Raw genomic sequence first — 21,105 nt, forward strand, 5'->3', positions numbered from 1 at the left:
ATAAGAATAGAAAAATGTTTAAATTCCTTAAAGTATAATCTAAATGCTGATAGTTTAAAAAATGGAACCATTTGTACCATGTTTGGTGTCCCTGTTTTTGACCTGTGAGTAGTTTATTGCAATTGACTGCACTGAATTTTAATCTCTTGGGGTACCAGTAGGGGTCACTTGTGTTTTAAGAGAGAAACCTTCAGGTTTGAAACACACAAGTACTTTTAGGATATTGAAGAAAAAAAAAATCATTCTATCCTGCTTACTTTTCAGAGGTCGTACCTCCAGCTCCACTTGTCACTCGCTTTTTGAATACAAGAGCTATGAAAGAGACTTTCAAGAGCTACATGGAGTTGCTTGTTAGCATTGCCTTGGATCCAGACACAATGCAAGCCTTGGAAAAGAGCAATGGTACAGTATGTTTAACATTTATGTATTCTTAACCAGATTTTAAGGTTATTAATCAGTATAGCAAGTGTTATTTTAAAAAAAACAAACTATAAACCTAATAAAATTCAAGTTACATAACCTCATCTGAAGAATCTACGTGTGTGAATATATATATTTTTTTGCATTATCTCTTTGAACAATCAAAGTAACTTGGAAATGTTGTTTTATCTTCTTTGCTGCATTAGAATTTTGCCGTGAATGTCAGAATTGAGCTAATTGTTCCTACAGTTACTGTACTTTAAACCTTAGCAAACATTTATTGAAAATTACAGAGTTTCAAGTGTGTTTGCCTTCTTTTGAAGAAATAGGCACAGAACTTTAAGTAGATATGATTCTTCCTACTGTTAAAATTTCTGCTTTTTAAACTCTGAAATCTTGAAATCCTGATCAAAGAAAATTATATTAATGCTCACTTTTCCTTTGAAGAAAAAATATTTGGATTTGTTTATCCTAATAGACTCTAGGGTACAAGTCAAAACTCCTATTTCTAGAAATTCAGTAAAACTCTCGTGTTCAAAGATAAACGTTCTGAAAGAGAAATGGTTTCATGTGTTGTTTAGTTGCAAGCTGTTGTTTTGTACTACATTCTGTTTGCCTGTGTTCAAAAAAAAAAATCTTTTCTAGCCTCTCCTCTCCTGCCTCTCTTGATTTAAGTGTGCATCTTACCTCAAGATTTCAGACCCATGCATTATATCAGTAGTCCCACTATAAATCAAAGGCTTCATACTGAGCTGTAAATTTTCATTCCTGGCCACATGCCTGTGTTCAGCTGTATATTGTGCAATTCACAGTGGTTTATCAGATAACTTTTATCAGTAAGCACTTTCCTCAATTTTTTATTTTTTGTTATAAATGCCAGCAGGACCATTTCTTGTAAAATGGAATAAAAATGTCAAAACCCCATACTTGTTTTTATAAAACTGCCACCTGTATTGCACAGAAAAGGATTATCCAGGAATTGGTGTAAAATCATCTCTAATATTTAAGCTCTGTATATTGCTCTATCTTAATTCTTCCTTGCAGCAAAGGAAATTCAGAGAAGGAGCCAAGATTACAGTCAGCAATTAAACTTCATACTATCTACACCAGCTTAGTAGGCTGATCAAAAAAAAAAAAAAAGATTTTTGTCTCACATTTGAAATTAGATTATGTGCCAATTGCTTTATTTTTTACTTTCCACATTCTATATTAATGGGTCAAAGTATGGAATGAATATGAATCTCGTTATTGTGCATCTCTTAATAATCAACTGCTGTGGGTTTTTAATGTGTCTTTTAGATGAGTTACTTTTGCCTCACATGAGAAAAATTGATGGTATGCTGAATGACAATAGGAAAAGGCTGCTTTCCAAATTGCGCTTGGATCATGCTTTCAAGGTATTCTCTTTCAAATTCTAGGCTTTTAAAAGTGGTGTTTTAAGTAAGTCACTGAACTCATACCATGCAGGCACACCTTAAAACCCATTTGTAACAGAAGTGAATATGGATTTGAAAGAGATGCTGTAAATTTAGTGCTTGTATGTGGCATTTGGAGAACATTTTGGGATGGAGGAGTTTATACTGCCAAGGTAAAAGTTCTAGTTTTACTCCCTGTGCTTTCTGGTTCATTTTCAAGGATTTTCTCCTTTAAGCTTTTCAAGTTTGTCAAAAGAAAATTATTTCCTGTCCTTCCAGAGCTTTTGGTTAAGTGATTGTAATGCCTAAAAATAAACTTTTACCTGAAATAGCTATGCTGTGGAGCAGGTGTCTGAACCTCTTTGAAGTAGAGAACATGATCAGGGAAGTTTAAAACTAGGACAGAGGGATGCAAGAACAACTCATTTGTGTGCTCTTTCATGTATCTTCAGCATGGAAGGTTGAGAAAAGTGTTGATAACAAGCCCATACTATAGCAGCTTTGACGTGGTATTAAAAAAATAGGTCTGGATGTGGCCAGGGAAGAGAGAAGCCGTACCATATCAGTAGAGAGAAGGTAAACAGGAGGATAATCACTGTGCTCCCTACCGTTCCCACCCACCCTCCAAGCCACAATGCAGAGCTTGCAAGTGCAGGAAGGTTATTTTCACTCATGGAGTCATGTAGGTTAGGAAAGATCAATTCCAGCTGTTAACCCAGCACTGCTAAGTCCACCACTAAACCCTGTCCCAAAGTGCTACAGCTGCTGCACATGTTTCAGAGACCTCCAGGGATAGTGACTTCACCACTTCTCTGTTCAAGTACTTCATAACCCATCTGGTGAAGAAGTCTTTTGTAGCATCCACTCTAAATCTCCCCTAGCACACCGTGAGACTTTCCTCTTGTCCTACTGCTTGGGAATAAGACACCCTTTTGTCAGTGTCTATAATCAGACTGATTATTTGTGCTTGTAACAGTTTTGAGGGCAACAACAGTAAAGCAGGCCTGATATAAACACCATCACCAAACTTGCTCTTTGCCCCTCTTTCCTTGTCCCCTTATGCCCAAAGGACAGAGTCACTTGGAGAATTAGTGCTGTTCTTTGTACTGCTGTGAGCCTATTTTTGCGAACTAGATGAGGAGGGAGATAATAAAGTTCTACTCCTTTCCATCATGAAACCTTTTCCCCCATTCCATTTCTGGTAAATTCTGTGGGGCATAAGGTGGCCTTGTTTCAGGGAGGAGACCACCACCAACCAGTGAAACAGCTGTAGTTCACATGGTTCTTGAACTTTTTTAATGTTAGTTATGCTGTTTTCCCAACAGCTGAACAATTGCCTTCTTGAACACAATTTCTTGTGGCTCCCACCTTACAGTGAAAAGGCCTGGGGAGGGCTGTGTAATTTCAAATGCACAAAGCCTCAGAGAGGTAGCATGTGTTAACCCTCCATTTCTGTTTTTCAGCTGTGGTAAGAATTTTGTGTAAATAGTTGTTAATATAGGTACCTCTTTTTGACCTGTCTGTGCAGAGAAGATAGACCAGTTATGGGAAGATACAAATTTGTAGAATTTCAGTTACATTCACAGTACACAAAAAGTGAGAGGTGGTCGTGCTTGATTTTTCCCAGTTTGAGGAAAAAAGCTACTATCGTTCTCTGTAATACCAACATGTAATTGCAGCTGCTGATTAAGCTGGAGTTCATAGTGAATACAGTAGCTTTGCTGTGTGTTCACTTAGAAGCAGATTATATGTATCATATTTCTGAAGTTAACTTAAGACTGTATTCCATCATATCATCTGCATGACGTTAATGGAGTTAATGAGTGTAAGGAAGGGAGCTGCTTGTGATGTCAGCTGTGAGACAGAAAAACTTGCATGATTTTCTTCTGATGTGACAGTGCCAACTTGTGCCATCCTTGGGTCAATGTCTTAGATAAAAATGAAATGCCAACTTGTCATCACAAGTGCTTGTGTTGGTTAGGAAAATGTGTTTGATGCTCTTTAAGATATGGGATGTTTCTGTTCCACCTCTAATGAAATAACTAGTTCAGATATTAGAACTGAATGAGGCACTGAAGAAAGCAGTAAGTTAAAAGTATTACTTGTCATTTGCTGGTATCATTCAGTTTGAATGTTTTTACTGTTTTGCATTGATGGGTATGGATGAATTTAATACTGTTTTTCTACTGGATATAGTTAATATGGAGTATGTTAGCACTGTATTACAAACCAAAGCAGACATTGAAGTTAGCAGTCAGTGTTTGGAAGTATTACCTGTTACATTTTTTATAGTTCTAACAGTTTATTGGATCCTTTGGGTAATAGTTGTTAAAAACAACTGTAATAAAATATTGTTGCTTTAGTTGGAGCTCAGTAGTGAAGCATCTCAGCTGAAATGTGTAAACAGCATTTGAAAATAATTGTGTCTCACGCTCCCAAAGATGCAGAAATCATTAGTATTTACTTCTTCATTCTAGTTCACGTTTGTCTGGTGTACGTTAATGGTGTGGGCATGGAACTATTCAGGCTCTTAGGAATTCTCCAGAAGAGGCCCCTTGACACTCCAAATCAGCCTTGAGGAAGGCTATTATAGTGGGTAGAAAAACTGAATAATTCAAACCTGTTTAAGCTGTTCCTCTTGGAAAGTACTGCAAGGAGGACCAGATATGGACAGATTGGCTTGTCAAGGGTACTGCTGCCACTGTGCAGGAGATTTAATAGCTGTTTACTGAGAGGTTTGTTTAATAAAGTAAAAAATGGTTGATATAGATAAAGAGCTAATAAATAATGGGCAGGGGAGGTTGTTGTAGTCAAGTACTGTTTGTTAAAAGAAAATCTAAAAATGGAGTCAACTTCATATTTTAACCCAATAGTCCCAGTAAGGTCCTTAAGCTGCAGCATTGATTCATTTTTCCATATGTGTATTTTCTGCCTCATACTGGAGTGTAATACAAAGATGCATCTTCATTTAATGTGAAACATTTTTTTCAGGGTCACATTATGTAGCATAGCAGGACTGTTTCAAAGCAGCTGCTAACATAATGCTGTATTTGTTCAAAATTGTATTCAAATTTAGTCATGCAAATAACGTAGAATTGAAGCTGACAGAAATGCAGTTCGCTCTCATATGTTAAAATGTCTTAAACTTGTACATTTTTGAACCAGGCTTCTACTTCACTGTGCATAAGCCTTTCTACCTTACAGATCTGATGAGATGAAATTAGTTTGTAATTTGCAAAATCTGGGACAAAACCTATGAAGATATTTAGGCCATCCAATCCTTGCGTGCCTGACTATGCATGAAATACTTAGAGATCTTCAAGTAGCTTAGCCTTAGAGATTCTTGGGCAGAAATGGAATGGAAAGCAATTTAGAAGTTAAAAATTGCCCTGTGGGGCTTTTTTCCCACCCTCTCTTTCTAGTGATGGAATCACAGATGTTAATCTGTCATACAGTGAAAAGATCTGCTGGTCTTGAAAAATTACAGTAGTCAGGAACAGGTGGTCATGCATTCCAAACCAGATTTGGTTGTATGATCTGATAATGACACTTTATCAGGTCTTGTGAAGAATAATTTTTTTCCTAGTAGGCTGTACTCTAATCTTTTCAAAGAAAAATGACCAGTTCATCATCATTGTGGCCATTCTTGATTTTTTTCATAATCCTTTGTCTTGTTAAAGAATGCTTTGGAAAACTTTCCTGAACTGACAGTGGTCACTCGGGATTCCAAGACAAAGTGTGGAGGGACGTCTGTATCCAAGATCAAAATGAATGGTAAAGCTTACAACAAGAAAACACTGAGGGCTTCTAAATCAACCACTAAATCAGCACAGGTGAGTGAGTGTTCACAGGGTTTGTTGCTGCCACCCTCTGACTTGTGCTGTGGTAACCATGTTTATATAAAACACTGTGTTATGTGGCTTATCAAAACATAAAATCTTTGAGAGAGGTGCTTTTTCTGTAACAAGGAAATGTTAAAATCCAACATTTTTAATGATGTACATTACATCATTACATTATTGTATGTGGAACAGAGTTGGTCAGCTTCCTGAATTTGCCTTCACCATTGCTGCTGTAGATCCCAGTAATAAGTTTCATACACTTGCTACAAAGTAAATTATACAATGGCTTCTAGATCAAAAGTTTAATAAAAATGGTGTTAATACTGTAAAATCTGAGATCAGATAGCACTTCTTAAAAATTGAGTTCTGTCTTGTTCATTCCTCATTTTCAATAGCAGAATGAAGATGTTTTAAAAAAAAAATTTAAAAATTACTCAGAAAAAAATTGAGAAGCACATATTGTTTATTTCCATAGAATTCCTGGGGAACACTATTAACTAGATTTGGCTTGCTTAGCCTCATCTCCCTGCAGTAAATAGTGGCTTGGCAAATGACCTATACATACAGTTCACACTTGTATTTCTTGCCAAATTAACCTCATTTTGGGGTAAGTACAAATCAGCTTTGTCAAGCACAAAGTCTGTGTCTTTTGCAATGATAGCCATCAATCTGGTAGAATAATGGCTAAACTTTGGGACTTCTTGAGAAGGGTGTGTGTTACTCATTTGGGGCTTTTGCAATGCATTCAGGATGACTGAAAACCTCACACCTGGTTTTGATAAAACAACTTGGGAAGTGGAGCTAGGAAATAATTATGATATAATGGGAATCACAGTTTGCCAGATATGTCACAATAATAATTTGAATTAAGCACTCAGTTTCTGAATTGTTGAAAAAAGTTGTTTACAGAACAAAATATCTGTCATGTCTCTTGGTAAATGAGATTAATTTTCCCAAAATAATTGTTCTTTTTGCAGGAGTTTACAGTAGATCCAGAAAAAGTACAGTTGTATTCTTTGTATCACTCACTCCATCATTACAAATATCACATATATCTAACATGTAAAGAAGAGGTAAGTATTATTCTCATTTTTTTTGCATTAGTTGAGGGAATTTATTGAGGGAATTGAGTCCAACCTCAGAGGCTGTTCTCTCATTCTTGGTAAATGAGTATAGATAGAGGCCTCCTATTTTAATTAATTCTTTATGGCAAACAAAGGCCACACTGACCACATGGGTTGCCCCTAAAGGGAACTGCTGCTCAGAACATTCAGAGGTGAGGCTTGCAAGGTTTGTGGGATTCCCTGAAGTGTTCTTCATTGTTATCCAAAATAAACAGAACAAATGCTGTCAGTGTATTTAACTCCTTGGATCTAAAAAGGTTGGGTTGTTTTGTTGTTGTTGTTGTTGTTGTTGTTGTTGTTGTTTTGTTTGGGGTTTTTTTGCCTTAGAAAGCCACACCTTTATTTCTTCTGCAAATCCTTGGTGGAAATATTTCAGGTAGCAGAAATGCAAGAGTCCAGCTCTGGCTTAGTTGTTAAAAATGCATTTTGGGAGGTATTACCCTTGCTTTTAAAACTTAAAGGTTTTCTGGCAGAGAAGGTTCATATTTAACTGCAGACTTTTATAAAAATGAAAATTCTCCAATTCTGGCAGCCTAAAGTGTGTGTGTGTGTGTGTGCATCTCTCACTCCCCCTCCTTCTCTTTTTTTAAATAGATTTCTTCTGTTCAGAAGACGAGTGCAGATCTAGGCCAGGAAGAGATTGTGCAGCTGTGCATGAAAAACATCAAATGGGTGGAGGATCTTTTTGAAAAGTTTGGTGAACTTTTGAATCGTGTCCAGCAGAAATGCTCATAACAAAAATGTATCCCCAAATCCCACATTTTTCTACGGCACTAACCTGATGGAACGGAAAGCTCAGAGAGAGGCTCTGATTTCTTTTACAATGCCAGACTGCATTCTTGTTCGTAGCCATTTTTATTTCTCTTTATGGAACTCTGTCTTGGCTCCTGCTAAGGAAAAGTGATGCTGCCAAGGAAATCAGTCCTTTGGAGATGGAACTAAACATAAACCTAACCACATTTTTAACCTGAAGAGTTATTTTCTATTTTGTAAACTATTGGATAACTTAGTTTTATTTTCAGAAATGTTTTTGACAAGTGATAAAGCATGCACTACATATACTTATTTTCTTTTTTATTGCTCAACAGATAACAACACTTAAAATACTACAGATTTTTCCATCCCTGACTAAGTGAGAGAAAAGTCAGTGTTGGGGACGAACTAATTTTTACATATCTGGCCACCAAATTTAGAGTTTTGTACATTTTGTGAACAGAGCCGGAGTGACATCAGTTTCTGCATATGTATATTGCCATCATAAAATCCAGAAATTTCATTATGCTTTATGGACTCCTTTTACTATTGTCATGTTCAGGAGACTGAACATGGAGTTGGTGCAATCCTATGACTGCTTTTGTGTCAAATTATATTGTAATGAAAGACAATGACCTTAACTATTTTCCCTGTTTTGAAGAAAAAAATATTTTCCTTTATACTGTGTTTTTTTTTTTTCTTTTGGAAAAAAAAATTCAATTGTACATTTTATCTCACTAATAGTTGTATTTTTCACAGAGGAAATATTGTGGTTAAAATTGTTACATGTATCTTTGTAATACACTTTCCATTGTTTTCAGTAAATCCTATTCATTTATATGTTGATTTTATATTGTAAACTATGTATCTCGAGGTAACCCTTTTGTTTATACAGGTTTGCTTCAGTGTTAACCAGAATAATGCATAATGCATACTAGATTAGTTTTGCTTTAAGTATAGTTGTGTTAGACACTGCAATTATTTTCTGGTATGTGAAAATAAATTTCTTACTAAACTAGCACTTGATTAACTGAGAGTTTAAATGAAGAGCTACTACACTTTATGTTGGTCAGCAAAGATTGTTGATTGGAAATAGACTATATGCAGTGTTAAACACAGCTTACATAATTGTTTGTAGAACTGGCAGTTGCAGAGCTGTTCTCTTTTTGGTGCCTTTCGAGTCTTCAGACATCTTTGTAGCTTTTCTCCCCATCCAGGTTGTTAGCACTTAGTAGTGCCACTAGTCACACTCAGACAATGAATGTAATGGGCTCTAATCAGGAGAACATTTTCTTTAAATTTGCCAATAGAATGCCTTACTGAGTCATTCAGAATGGAGATGTACTCTACTGGTGTCCTAAAAAAAAAACAAAAAAACCACAAACTTTTTTTTTTTTTTAAAAAAACAAACTCGTGTTGATCTTTTTTCAGATAATGTCAAAAGAAAAACTTCATTCCTTTATCCTTTTACTGCCACTTAGTGCCTTAATTTCAGCCAAGAGAGCAGGGTTCACTATTCATTGGCCAAATGAAATAATGTTCATTGCCATGTGACCTTTCCCTCATATTTTGATCCTATTTAGTTGTTAAATATTCATTAGACTGTAGAGCTATAAAGAGTTTAATGAATAGATGTGAAAATGAAATTATTTGATCTTGAGTAAGCAAATAGAGGCTTGAATATTAAAGTATGTACAGAATTTTAGCTGATTAGATTTAGAACCTTGTAGGATGTTTACCATGTTTCCAAAGCTTTTCATCCTTAAAAAGCAATAATTCTCCTTTACAATTTGTGGGCAGACTATGATGAACAGAAATGAGTATGTGCCCTTGCCTTTTTTAAAGCCTCTTCCTCATGGTTTTGCTTTAAAAAGGGAGGTCACTGTCGTGTTAATGACACGTTGTGCTACTGCTGTGTCTGCAATTATCGAGGAGAGTGAGGTGGGTTTGGGGTTAGGCAGAATGTGCAGATTGTTAGAGCAATCATGGAGCTAATTAATTCCCACAGTGAAAAGAAGGGCAGCTGTGGGGGTAAAGAATTTCTATAGTTTCAGTCCTGCTGGGTCTGGTAGGAGCTCGAGTTTATAGGGTGAAACCAAACAGCAGAGTTACCAGCCTTGGCAGCAAGCAGATAAAATTATTTTCATGTAAATGTGCACACTGGAAGTACAGTAGAATCTTCCATCACTAGTGGGCATTCCCAAATTTACTCAGTGCATTCCCTTACTGGGATGGCTGGCAATGGATGTAGGTTCATGACAGGGAGGTACTTGCCCAGGCAGAGTTCTGTAGTCACATTACAGTTGGGAAATTCCTACTCTGTGCTTTTAAAAATCATCAGGATACAGACTGAAGGAACAATGGGATGGGCTCCTTGATGGTGGAGTAAAGAGCTGGTCAGACTTTGTCTCTCTCTCAGCCCTTCTTAAGGGAGCAGCGAGTTGAGAAAGTTCTCTGTGTTTTCTAGATTACCACTACTGTGTACTTACTCTGGATCTTGGAATCTAGAAGTAGCTTTAGAAAGCTGCTTTCAGTCCTTAGAAGCTGAAAAGAAGAAGAAGAAGAAGAAATGAGAGTCTTTTGGAGTAGCTTGTCCCTATTTATTTAGCAAAAAACCATTTTAAAAAAGGGGGGGTGGGGGGCCAGGAGGCTCTGCACTGCCATAGGAAGTGACCTGGCTTATTTTTGGCCGTTTTGTTTCCAAGGCCAGTCAAACAAGTACTGTGCCTGTAGAAGACAGGAAAAAAACTTCTCTTGAGTAAAAGTAACTGCCCCAGACTATTAAAGATTAAGATAATGGAGCTTCCATCTCTGTCTTGGGGTGCCAAAATGGTGGCTGGATTGTTAATTTACCAAATTAGAATAAGTAAAAACATGGAACTGTTGAGTGTGTTGAAGGTCATAGAGCAAAACTTTGTTAGTAGGATTGAAGAGGTTTTTTTTATACTGAAGCAAACTTAATGAAAAAGTCAATGTACAAATTACTTTTTTTGCACAGATACTTTGATTTTTTGCATTTTAGATAATGTAATCCGCACCCACACCTCAGATTTTTTTCCCTTGGAGTAACAGTGAGGTCTTCATCCCTTAATATGACAGTGGAAATTGAGCACTGATTTGACTGCAAGAGAAGATGCACTAGGAAGGAACAAAGCCCTCCTTAGACTATGAATTAGCAAAACAGGAACAAAACAAATTGCATTATCAGTTATTCGGCTTTTAATTCCACTATTCTTTCTTTTAGTGTGGCGTCCCAATTTACACTGGTTTTATTCAAACACAGCATTTCTCTTAAAAGCAGGTTTGCTTTGAGATGCTACTCCCAAAGTTTTGCTAGCAAAAAATCAGAGACAAAATTGGATTGAAAAATTGTTTCTGAAAACAACGAAGGACTTTAGGGTCTTTGAGTTCTGTGGCATGTATTGTATTCATATATTGTCAAAATGAAATACTACTTTTTAAAAAGTCAGATCTTACAAGCTGTCTTCCAAGTAAATGATTTCCATAGGAAATATATATTTTAAATATTATTTAAATATTTACTACTATTTAAAACAATTTTAAAGCAAAAAAGCTAATATTATGGTCACAAAATATGAGTGTCATCAACCATTTCTTATTTTGTTGCCAGCACTTGACATTTGGTTTGTCTTACCCTATTGTGAACCTGTGCATTTCACCGTGCACATTCTGCCATATTTTATTATTTAAGCTAATATTAACATGTCATTGGTAATAAATGCATGTTTTACTGCATATCTGTTCTACATATGGCAAAAATGAAACTAGGGCTAATTAAGAGACACTATGCATTCTTAGTCCAGATTTTCAGGTGGTCCATAATACAATGTATGGAAATGAGAAAAAGGACAGTTTTGTACCATTCATGATGTTATTAACTAAACCCATTAAAGCAAAAACACTTTTTAAACAAAAACCTCATAATGCTTAGTCATTTGTTATTAAAATATGAAGTCTCAAAAAGTTAAGCTTGTTGGAAACAAATTGGCAATTTGGACTATATTTTCTGCTTGCAACATGAAGAAATACAGTTCTAGGGCTTGGGGGGGGGTTGGGTGTTTCCATTATGTTGTCTGAATTGAGCATGTCTGGTTGGTCTGGATTTTTTAGTTCTGGATTTTAGACATTCTGAATTAATTTGTACAACACAGCTGCCAGATCCTAAACTGCTGCAGTAAGTGAAGAGCCAGGCTGTTGGGGTAAGAGAGAGTCTGCTGCTGTGATTCAGGTGGAGTTTCCCTGAATGTTAGTATTTCCATTTGTTCTCTTTCTTGGTAGACTAGAATGTCATCTCTGTGTAGGGGAAGAAATTATGTTCCCCAGGGTTTTGGTATTTTTGCCCCCAGCTACAATGAATTAACCTGGATATTCTTACCTCTGTTTTTCCCTCATACAGAGGGCTAAGCCCCCATGCTGTGGGTATGGTCTGTAAGAGCCACAGCAGGCCTTCTTTGAGCAACTTGTTTGCAGAAAATGCAGATTCTGGAGGATGGAATATTTTTTTAATGGCCCTCTGTATAAGCTTCCCAAACCAAGGTGAATATAAAATGAGTCATTTTCCTATGAAATTGATAGTTGCTTTCCCAAAAAAACAAAACAAAAACAAAACAAAACAAAGAAAAAAAAAAAAAGAAAAAAAAAACCACACTTTGGGAAGCAAGTAGGCAGAGAATATCCTCTTGCAATCCTGAAGATTTCAATGTTGTGTTTCAGATACAACTTTTAATTTCTGAAGGGGTTTTTTTTTTTAATAAAAAGCAAGAATGGACACAGCCTTTTAAAAAAGGAAGGCAGCTCCTGCTATCAGCAGTTTGTGGGTTAGTATCTTTGGCAATCAAAATGACTTGCTCTGCATTACCTATTTGCTTTTTCCATAGATAACCTAACAACTCTTTGTTTCATTTCCAGAAACTGAAGTAGAGAAAACCATCTTAAAATTCTTTTCATTTGATCCTTTACAAGAATACAGCACTAAATACAGAGAACAAGCTATTTATAAATGAGAAAAATAAATGGTGAGTCAGGGAAAAGAGCTGACAAAATTTCAGGGCTATACTCTCTCATTTGTCCTGAGTATGCCTTAGGTTTTTGCTTTTAAAAATTCCACTGGGCATTTTCTTTTCTCTGTGGGTGCTTAATTTTGGTTGGTTTTGTTGGTTTTTATTTACCTACCTGATGGCCAAAGGGTAGAGGGAAAGAGCACTAACAGCAGAGCTCATGAGCAGGACTGAAGGAGCAGCTAAGGTCCTTCATTTTAGTTTTTAGTTCAACTTACTACATGTGTTATTTGAAATCATAAACTATGTAATTGGGAATGTTAAAAATGGGCAGAGATAATATTTTTCTCCTTAAAATGCCTTTATTAATCAGCTCTTACAAGGGTGGCTCGAGGGATCTTGCAACCGGGTTCTCCCTTGAGGAGGAGGGTCCTGGTCAGCTCTGCAGCAGGAAGTTTCAGAGCTGGAGAACTCTTCCCTCGCCGGGAGTCTCCAAGGAGTTCTGATTTCTGTTTGTTTGCGTCGGGGTCTCACCTTTCTTTTGGTATTTTTAGGTTACAGCGAGTTACAAAAATTGTATTAATTAGCTCTATTGATACTCTAGGGTATATACAGCTTAGTACTGGTTTTTGTGGGTTTAAATTTTACTTAGATTTATCTTTATAGGGGGTTTTTGGTGTTAAAAAGGGTCCCAGAATGCTTTGGGATTTCTAATTTACATGTTTTACGGGGCTGCCCCAGGGGGGCAGGGGCTGGAGCAGCCTCATGGTGGACTGGAGTTATTTTGCAACTGGCATCAGCGAGATGGCTGCGCTACACGGGGAGCGGGCGTCTCGGAGGTCCTGCGGGTTCGATGGGAGGGGCACGGGTGTATGCTTTTGGCCGCTCTGCGGCGGGAGCGGTGTAGGAGCCGTGAGGGCCGGGACGGGGGCCGGCCGCCCCATCGGCAGAGTCATGCCGGCGGCGGCGGCTACATGGCCGTGAGGGCTAGGAGCCGCGGGCTGCCCCGTCGGCAGGGCTACGTCGGGACGGGGCAGCGGTGGGAAGGCACGGGACGTTCTGCTTGTGCTGTAGCGCGGGAGTAGTCTTTGGGAGCGCAGGGGTTCTCCGCGCCGGGCTCGGGCTGGTTCGGCAGCTCGTGCCACATGGCGGTGGTTTTACAGGCTCTGGGAGCCGGGCCGCGCCAGCCCGAGGCAAGCGGATGCTCGGGGTGAGGAACGGCACGCCGGCGGCTCGGCGGCTATCCGCCGTGGCTCGGGGAGCGGGTCCTCTTGGAGCGGGTTGGGTTGGGGGCGGGCCGCCCCGTCGGCAGAGCCGTGCCGGCGGCAGTCTGGCAGCGGCGGCGGTCCGGTGGCCACATCGGCTAGGAGCTGCGGGCCGCCCCGTCGGCAGGGCCATGCCTGGGGCAGGGGCACACGGCATAGCTTTGGCGGCGGGGGGGTGGGAAGGCGCGGGCAGCCAGCATTTCGTGGGGGTTGGGGCTGGGATAGCCCACTTCGGTGTCTGTGCAGGTTTTCTTAAGGTGGCGGGCAGCTCGTTCCGGGGTCTGGGGGGGAGGTGCAGGCTCTCCCAAGGCAGCGGGCAGTTCACTCTGGCGTCGGGGGGGACTGCGGGCAGCCTCTAGTGACCAAGCAGCCCCCCCCCCCACTGCTCCCCTCAGGGGGACCACGGAGGTGGCTCCTTACTGTTACATTACAATTTAAGATTATTACATTTAAATATTAATACACTTATTCCATGACAATCAAGGGTTTCAACTTTTCAATTATGTATCAGATATTTTTGCTGTGGCAACAGAAGGTAAGCGATATGATAATTGAATAAAAGCTGGAGGATCAATGTTTTATTATGTGCTTAGGTCAAATGGCCAACTTGTTCAAAGCTCTGGGAGGATGAGGATTTAGAGCTCTTTCCTAAGTAAAGCAGCTTTGGTGGCTTCTGAAACCTCCCAGGGTTTTGTTGTTGGTCAGAATGCAGAAATTCCTGTCCCTACAGCTTTCCTGACAAACAACAGTAAGGGAACACCTGTTTGTTTCAGTGCAGCATCCTGCAACTTTGTTTAGAGGTAGTTTGACCACAGTCAATGGACTTTGCACTGAAGGAGTTAAAGAGGGTGCTCACATGTTCTGTGAAAGTCCAAGTGTTGCAATTCTAGAACGAGCTGCCTTAAATAAACCCCAGAAACCAGGTAACAGGAAATGCTTTGCCAGGGACTGTCACTTTCTTTTTGCCATGAACTGTACAAGCTCCCTTTGGGTTTAGTGGGGTAATAAAATTCTGCAGGATGCTTCTGGGGATATTTTCCTATCCTAAACCACAGGCCTGGCAAAATATGGCATAATTGAGTTAGGTGGCCCCAGCACATTGCACGGTAATATAAAAGGTGAATGATAGATTCCTGCTTCTAACAGACATAAACTATAACCCTGATTCTCTGCCCTACAGTATAAATGGTATGCTGCTGTTTTCTAGGAAAATCAAAACAGTCAAAATCAGGAATTCAGTTTTGCTCAGAAAATCCATTTAGAGTTCTCACTTGTCACCCATCAGCTCCTCCTGTCCCATTAGGCTGGTGCCACTAGTGAGTGCTCACTGTGGGAGGAGGAACTTGAACTTGTTTGTCCCACAATGAATTTACCACCTCGCTGTGCTTCAGGTGGACATCACTGCTCCTTCAGGCTCTCTACAGCTATGAACTGGTGCCAGCTGCTCCCCTAATTCTTTCTGAAATCACCCAAAGCCCCTCTCAGCAGTGACACTGGTTAGCGTTTGGTTTTGTGTTTCGCAATAGCGGAGTTAACATTGGGTTAACTGCAGCTTTGCGGAGAAGTGGCACCTCCCAGCTGGGCAGAGAATGACTCCTGCCGCCTGAATTATCCAAGTGTCCAATTGCACCGGCTCATTCTGGCTGAGCAGGTTTCTGGCGTGCAGAAGACACTGAGCCTTCGCTGTTCCGAGAGGAGTCCTAATCCAGGCAGCGGTGCCGGAGCGCCCAAGACTCATTGAGGGATGGTGGAGTCAGTCTCTGGTTACAGCCTCTAATCGTGCTTGAAGTCCCAGGAAACATCCACTAGAGGGAAAAGCTGAAAAATCCCCTTAAGACAAAATCCTTTTATCTTTATTAAGGCTGAGAAATGGGGGGGGGGGGGGGGGGGGGGGGCGGGGGGCGGTTTGTGACATCACAAGTCGTGTTTTGCGGTGAGGTTGCTCCATTGCCACTTCCTTGCCGTGAGCCACCTGGAGGACTGGTGTCCGGTCGTGCTGTGGCTGCTCCTGGAGCACATTCCAGCGGGGGTCAGTGTGCACCAGCACACTCAGCCTCTCTCCTCCCGGCCCTGCCTGCCCTGCTCCCGCAGACACATTGCTAATAAAGGATGGCGCTCCCGACAATGCGCCCTTTGTCGCCTCCAGCAGTCCGGCACCCAGAAACTTCTGTCCTGGGAGCTTGTTTATTGTTCCAGGCTCTTCAGAAATGCCAGGGTGGGATCCTTACAGATTTCACTTCACCGTAAAATCCCAGAGCTGCCCTTCAGGAGTAAATGGTGCTCTGACCCAGCCTGACTCTGGAGCAGCCTCTCAGCAGTGGGGCAGGTGCTGTGGTTGCTGTGGCTTCAGTGTCCTCTTTTTTAATTCAAATGTAGGTGGGAAATGGGACTAAGCAGGTGAAATAACCTGCTCTGCATCCTAAGGGAGAGTGTCTGCCCTCTTCAGCCCGTGGAGCTCAGCCCCAAGCAGTCATCGTGTTCTGAGCTACAAATGGCAGAACCTGTTAGTCAGTAATAAAGGAGATTCCCTGTGACAGCTCTGTAATCTGCCTTCAGATCTGTCCACCTTGTCAAACAGCCCTTTGCTATCTGGTGTTTTGTGAAGAGCTGGTCATGTTCTTAAATTTGAGATGACCAAAGAAGAGAGTTCCCCAATTTTTATAGGTCCATTTCATTACTGAAAACCTTTTGCACTGGCCTTTGTGTCTTCAGGCATCGAGGCAGAGCAGATTTGATAATGCCATGATAATTGTAGCAATTTCTGTAACAGAAGCTGTTGATTTTCCCTTCCATGAGGATCTCTGTGCGACAGTGAACCACATGCTGAACTTTAATTTGTCTGACATTTGTGAATGGAATGGAGCAACATTTTAAGGGTTACTCTTTATAATGTTCTCCTTTCATCAACTTCACCACTGTAGTGAATACAGGCATTGTTGTGGGGGAAAAACAGAAGTGTAACTGTTCTAAATAACTGGAATATTTTTCTGAATTTTTATGGTAATTATTAATTGCTGTGCTTTTTCAGACATAAAGATTGGGTTCAACAATGATGATAATGGCAAAAATTTTATGTATGTATACATTAAAACTGTGTTGATATACACTTAATCTTTAAGGCTTTATTGTTATGGGAAGACATTTGAAATCTTAAGAATAAAGTTGGTATAGAAGAGAGAGCCTTCTGAGAGCCTTCATGTTTGGGATGTAAGAGAGGCATTTGAAATGCAGAATTTTATGTTAACCATTCGAAAAAATGGGATCTAATTTCACTTGAAAATAAATTGGATGCTATTGTTCTGCAAAAATCCCTCTTTATTTCCTAGTCAATTTTCAGTGACAATTATTATTCTTCAATTTGGGCATTAAAATTTTGAATAATAATTGGAACACTGAACTATGCTGGGTTTTAGAAAAGCTTATGTTCCAGCTTTGGTGTCCTTCCAGTTTTTTAAAACTTAGAAAATTAAAACTTTTCCCTGTGTTTTTTTCAAGAACACATAATATTTCCCAGTCACTTAACCAAGGATTGATCTGTTGTAGATAAAACAGCAGCACCCCATATTTTCTATTAATATGCCTCCATCTCTTCTGGACAACACAGCCTCCAAGTTTTGTCTTTCTGAGAGTGATCTTGAAATACTTAATCACACACTCATGTTTTTACTTTATAAGGTCTTACATCCAATCATATCTCCTTCATTTGTGCCCAGTGTCTGGAAATTATGAGTGCTCTACTTCCACATCCTGGTTGGCTGTGCAGGTGTGCATCATTCCTCACTTTGTGAGCTGCAAGTTTCCATTTTGCCTTCTTTCCCTCCATTATCAGACAAGACCTGAAAGTGGATCTTTATCATCATCTTTATCTTTGAGCAAACACTTAATTGACATAACAAAGTTAATCAGCAGACAGGCCTGAAATTGTGGCTGTTGAATTTAAATACTCTGTTTCTGCTTTCTTCTTCCTATTAAACCCTATAGGTCTTACATGAGACTCAAAAATTCCTAAAAACTGAAGTTTTTAAGTTCTTCAAAACATAACCACTCTTTTGAGTGGTTGTAGGCTGGTAGGAATATTTTTAGATGACCTGGAAATAAATGAAAATAAATTTTTATTTTGCTCTCCCTTGCTATGAAAGTCCTTTGTGACAGTTGCAAAGAATCTGACACAACTGTACAAACTAGGACTTTTGTTAAAAATACATTAGCCTCAAATAATTTTATTAATAAATTATGTTCATTTCATCTTTGTAATTGGCATTCTCCTGTGCAACCTGTGTTCAGCTTTATGGAGGTTAATTAGGGGAGCACGCTGTGGAAGGAGAGATGAGAGACAGTGAGTTGTACTGTTATCCTGAGATGTTTCCACCATGGTCTGAGGAATTACCCCAGCCAAGACCATCCTGGCTTCATGAGGTTGCACTATTTAAAGTGACTGTATAAAATTATTATATTGTCAATAATTATTTATATATTAATAATTACATAAATGTCTAATGTGCTTTAGGAATGCATTTTACAATTATGTTAAGAAATACCAAAAGATAGCATTTCTCAGATACTATTTGACCACAGCTGTCTAACCAGCCAGTATCTGCCCCTGTCAAAACTGGGGTGTCAGGGCTGTGGTCGCTGGCAGAAAACATGAAGGCAAAGGCAGAAATACAGGGGAGGCTGCTGATCCCCTGGTAATAAAATACAAGGACAAAAACCTTACAAACTTCTCGGTGAGCAGCCCACAGTGCACTGGCTGTGGCTCTGTTCCCTGCAAATAGTGTTTGTGAAATCATTCTCCAGTGTAAGGTGCAATGTTCTGATTGCTGCACCTCCTACTTGAAAATGTTTGTGGGTTTAAATTCTCTTAAGATTAGGTGAACCACTTAAGGATGACTGCATCGCTTTATTTCAACAACTGCGCAAAAATTATTTTTTTAAAATTAAAATTTACTCCAGTATTTACTGATTTGCTGTTATATTTTGGTAATGCACCAAAAATTCTAGCAGCAAACTGCTACAAAAGCAGGGAATACTAAAACAGTGCATTATGGAAATCCTCACTGACCTATGGATTATATGTTATTTTATTGGGTTCTTATTGGTACCTGTGAATCAGGACTACTTTTTTAAAAAATCTTCCCTTCTTTCCCCAACAAACAAATCTCTGTTAGTCACTTCCTATTGTTCAGGAAACAATATGAACTTTCATTTTTGTAGGCTGGCATTTTGCTACAGCTTGAATAGATTCCTTTCTCTAAGGAAAGGAATCTAAGTGCCCAGAGACTTAAGACTTCCTTATCTGAAAAACTTCACAAAAACTTCCACTTCTGGAACTCCCTTTATCAAATACTCATTGCTCAGGCAATGAAACATGAAGAAATGGTTGTCTGCCACCAGTCAATGGTACCTAGTTACCTGCAGTAATTTTTCACAGCTTCCAATGAAGTGCATTGTCTACTTATTTGCATACAATGGACAAACATGCAGTGCCCTCCCTGTAAGTGTGACAAATGAGGATAAAAGAAGGCTGCCCTGAGCTTCAGTGGATACCAAAGGTCCTGCATTTACACCTGCTAGCACAGAACTGGACATAGAACAGGCTAAAGTTCAATAATCTGATGACTCAAAGTGAATTTTTCAAGCACTTGTAACGTATTATTTGGTCTTTCACATGCATTACATACTTGTGAGTCTGTACCATGGAGATCAGTTTGTTGTTCCTATGGAAATCAATCCAAAAAACACGAATTGTTTTATGTTGTTCTAATATACTTCCATTGAGTAAGAATATCAAAATACTTGATTCTTAGTAGAAAATTATACTTTATACACAGTAGGAAATTATGTTGGATCTCTCAGCAGCTTGTTGCAGGCAGCAGAAAAAACACTTATTACTCTAAAAATGAATTTATTATTTCATTTCATTGCAATGAGAAATGCCAGCTGCTATAATGAACAGCTCATAGAAGAGATCACAAGAGAACTTCAACCACATGTGCTGTTCAAGCTGTGTGTCCCACAGGAACAACCAAGGGCAGTGTTCAGGTGTTCAGCCCTGGCCATGTACGAGGCCTGTGCTCAGGTCAACCCATAGAAACAGATCTGACCCATCTGGGGTTTGAAATGACACCATAAATAAGGGGGAAATAAAGAGAATTGTTTAGGAAGCTCCTGGAGTGAGTCCAGCTGAGGGCAATGAGGGTGATTGTGGGACTGGGGAATCTGTTACAAGGAAAGGCAGAGGGAGCTGGGTCTGTTCAGCCTGGAGAAGAGAACAGAGAGGGTCTTATCCATGCGTCTGAATATCCAAAGCTGAGAGGATGGAGCCAGGCACTTCTAGGTTGTGCCAGGCAATGGGACAAGAATGGGCAGAAACTGATTCACAGAAACTCCCACTTAAACCTGAGGAAGAGCTTCACTGTGCAGTGGTTACACACTGGAACAGACTGCCCAGAGAGGCTGTGGAGTCTCCCTCATTGAGACATTCCAGACCCACCTGCACACAATCCTGTGCCCTGTGCTCTGGGATGGCCCAGCTTGGGCAGGGAGGCTGGACCAGGAGTCCCACTGTGGGCCCTTCCAGCCTGATCCAGCTGGGATTCTGTGAAATCCAGCATTTTGTGTCAGCAGGGACTTGTCCTGCTGCCAGGAATGGAGGTGGTGCTGGCAGTACTGCAGGAAGGGTCAGGGCACAGTTCCCCAGCCAGGACCAGGTGCTCTCACACCAGACCCAGGACCTTGAGCAGCATCAGTTCTGTGCAGCATTTCCACCCTTCCCACAGCAGCCACTTTCCTATGGATACTGCTAGTCTTATCTGGAATACCATGTCCAGTTCTGGGCTCCTCAGTACAAAAAAGACACAGAACTACCAGGGAGGGCCCAGTGGAAGATCACAACGATGCTGAGGGGTCTGGAGCATCTCTCTCAAGAGGAGAGACTGCAGGAGCTGGGCCTGTTTAGTCTGGAAAAGAGAAGACTGAGATGGGATCTCATCAATGTATATAAACATCTCAAAGACTCTTTTTGGTGGTGCCCAGCGACAGAACTAGGGGCACTGGCTATAAACTAAAACAGAAGAAGTTCTACTTCGATATGAGGAAGAGCTTCTTTCCATTGAAGCTTCTTTCCATTGTTCCAGCGTGGCAGCACACTGGAACAGACATTCTAAACGCACTCAGACGCGTTCCTGTTCCAGCTGCTCCCGGTGCCCTCGGCAGGGGGATTAGACTGGTCTAGAGGTCCCTTCTCTCGCTGACGATGGTTCCGTGGC

General features: G+C 40.1%; 1 protein-coding gene across 5 annotated transcripts in view; it reads left to right on the top strand.

The window, feature by feature from the left end:
* QSER1 (glutamine and serine rich 1) overlaps positions 1 to 11,480 on the top strand; it is a 44,089-nt gene extending 32,609 nt beyond the window's left edge. For all 5 annotated transcript variants that reach the window (XM_083885342.1, XM_083885343.1, XM_083885344.1 and 2 more), the window contains 5 exons: positions 265 to 402; positions 1,720 to 1,817; positions 5,516 to 5,668; positions 6,655 to 6,750; positions 7,396 to 11,480. In XM_083885342.1, the coding sequence (XP_083741468.1) occupies positions 265 to 402; positions 1,720 to 1,817; positions 5,516 to 5,668; positions 6,655 to 6,750; positions 7,396 to 7,536 (626 nt within the window). In that variant the 3' untranslated portion in view covers positions 7,537 to 11,480. The remainder of the gene's footprint in view (positions 1 to 264; positions 403 to 1,719; positions 1,818 to 5,515; positions 5,669 to 6,654; positions 6,751 to 7,395) is intronic.
* Positions 11,481 to 21,105: the final 9,625 nt, after the last annotated feature.

Source organism: Zosterops lateralis (genome assembly GCF_965231275.1).
Source record: "Zosterops lateralis genome assembly, contig: SUPER_6_unloc_1, whole genome shotgun sequence".
NCBI classification, from domain to species: Eukaryota; Metazoa; Chordata; class Aves; order Passeriformes; family Zosteropidae; genus Zosterops; species Zosterops lateralis.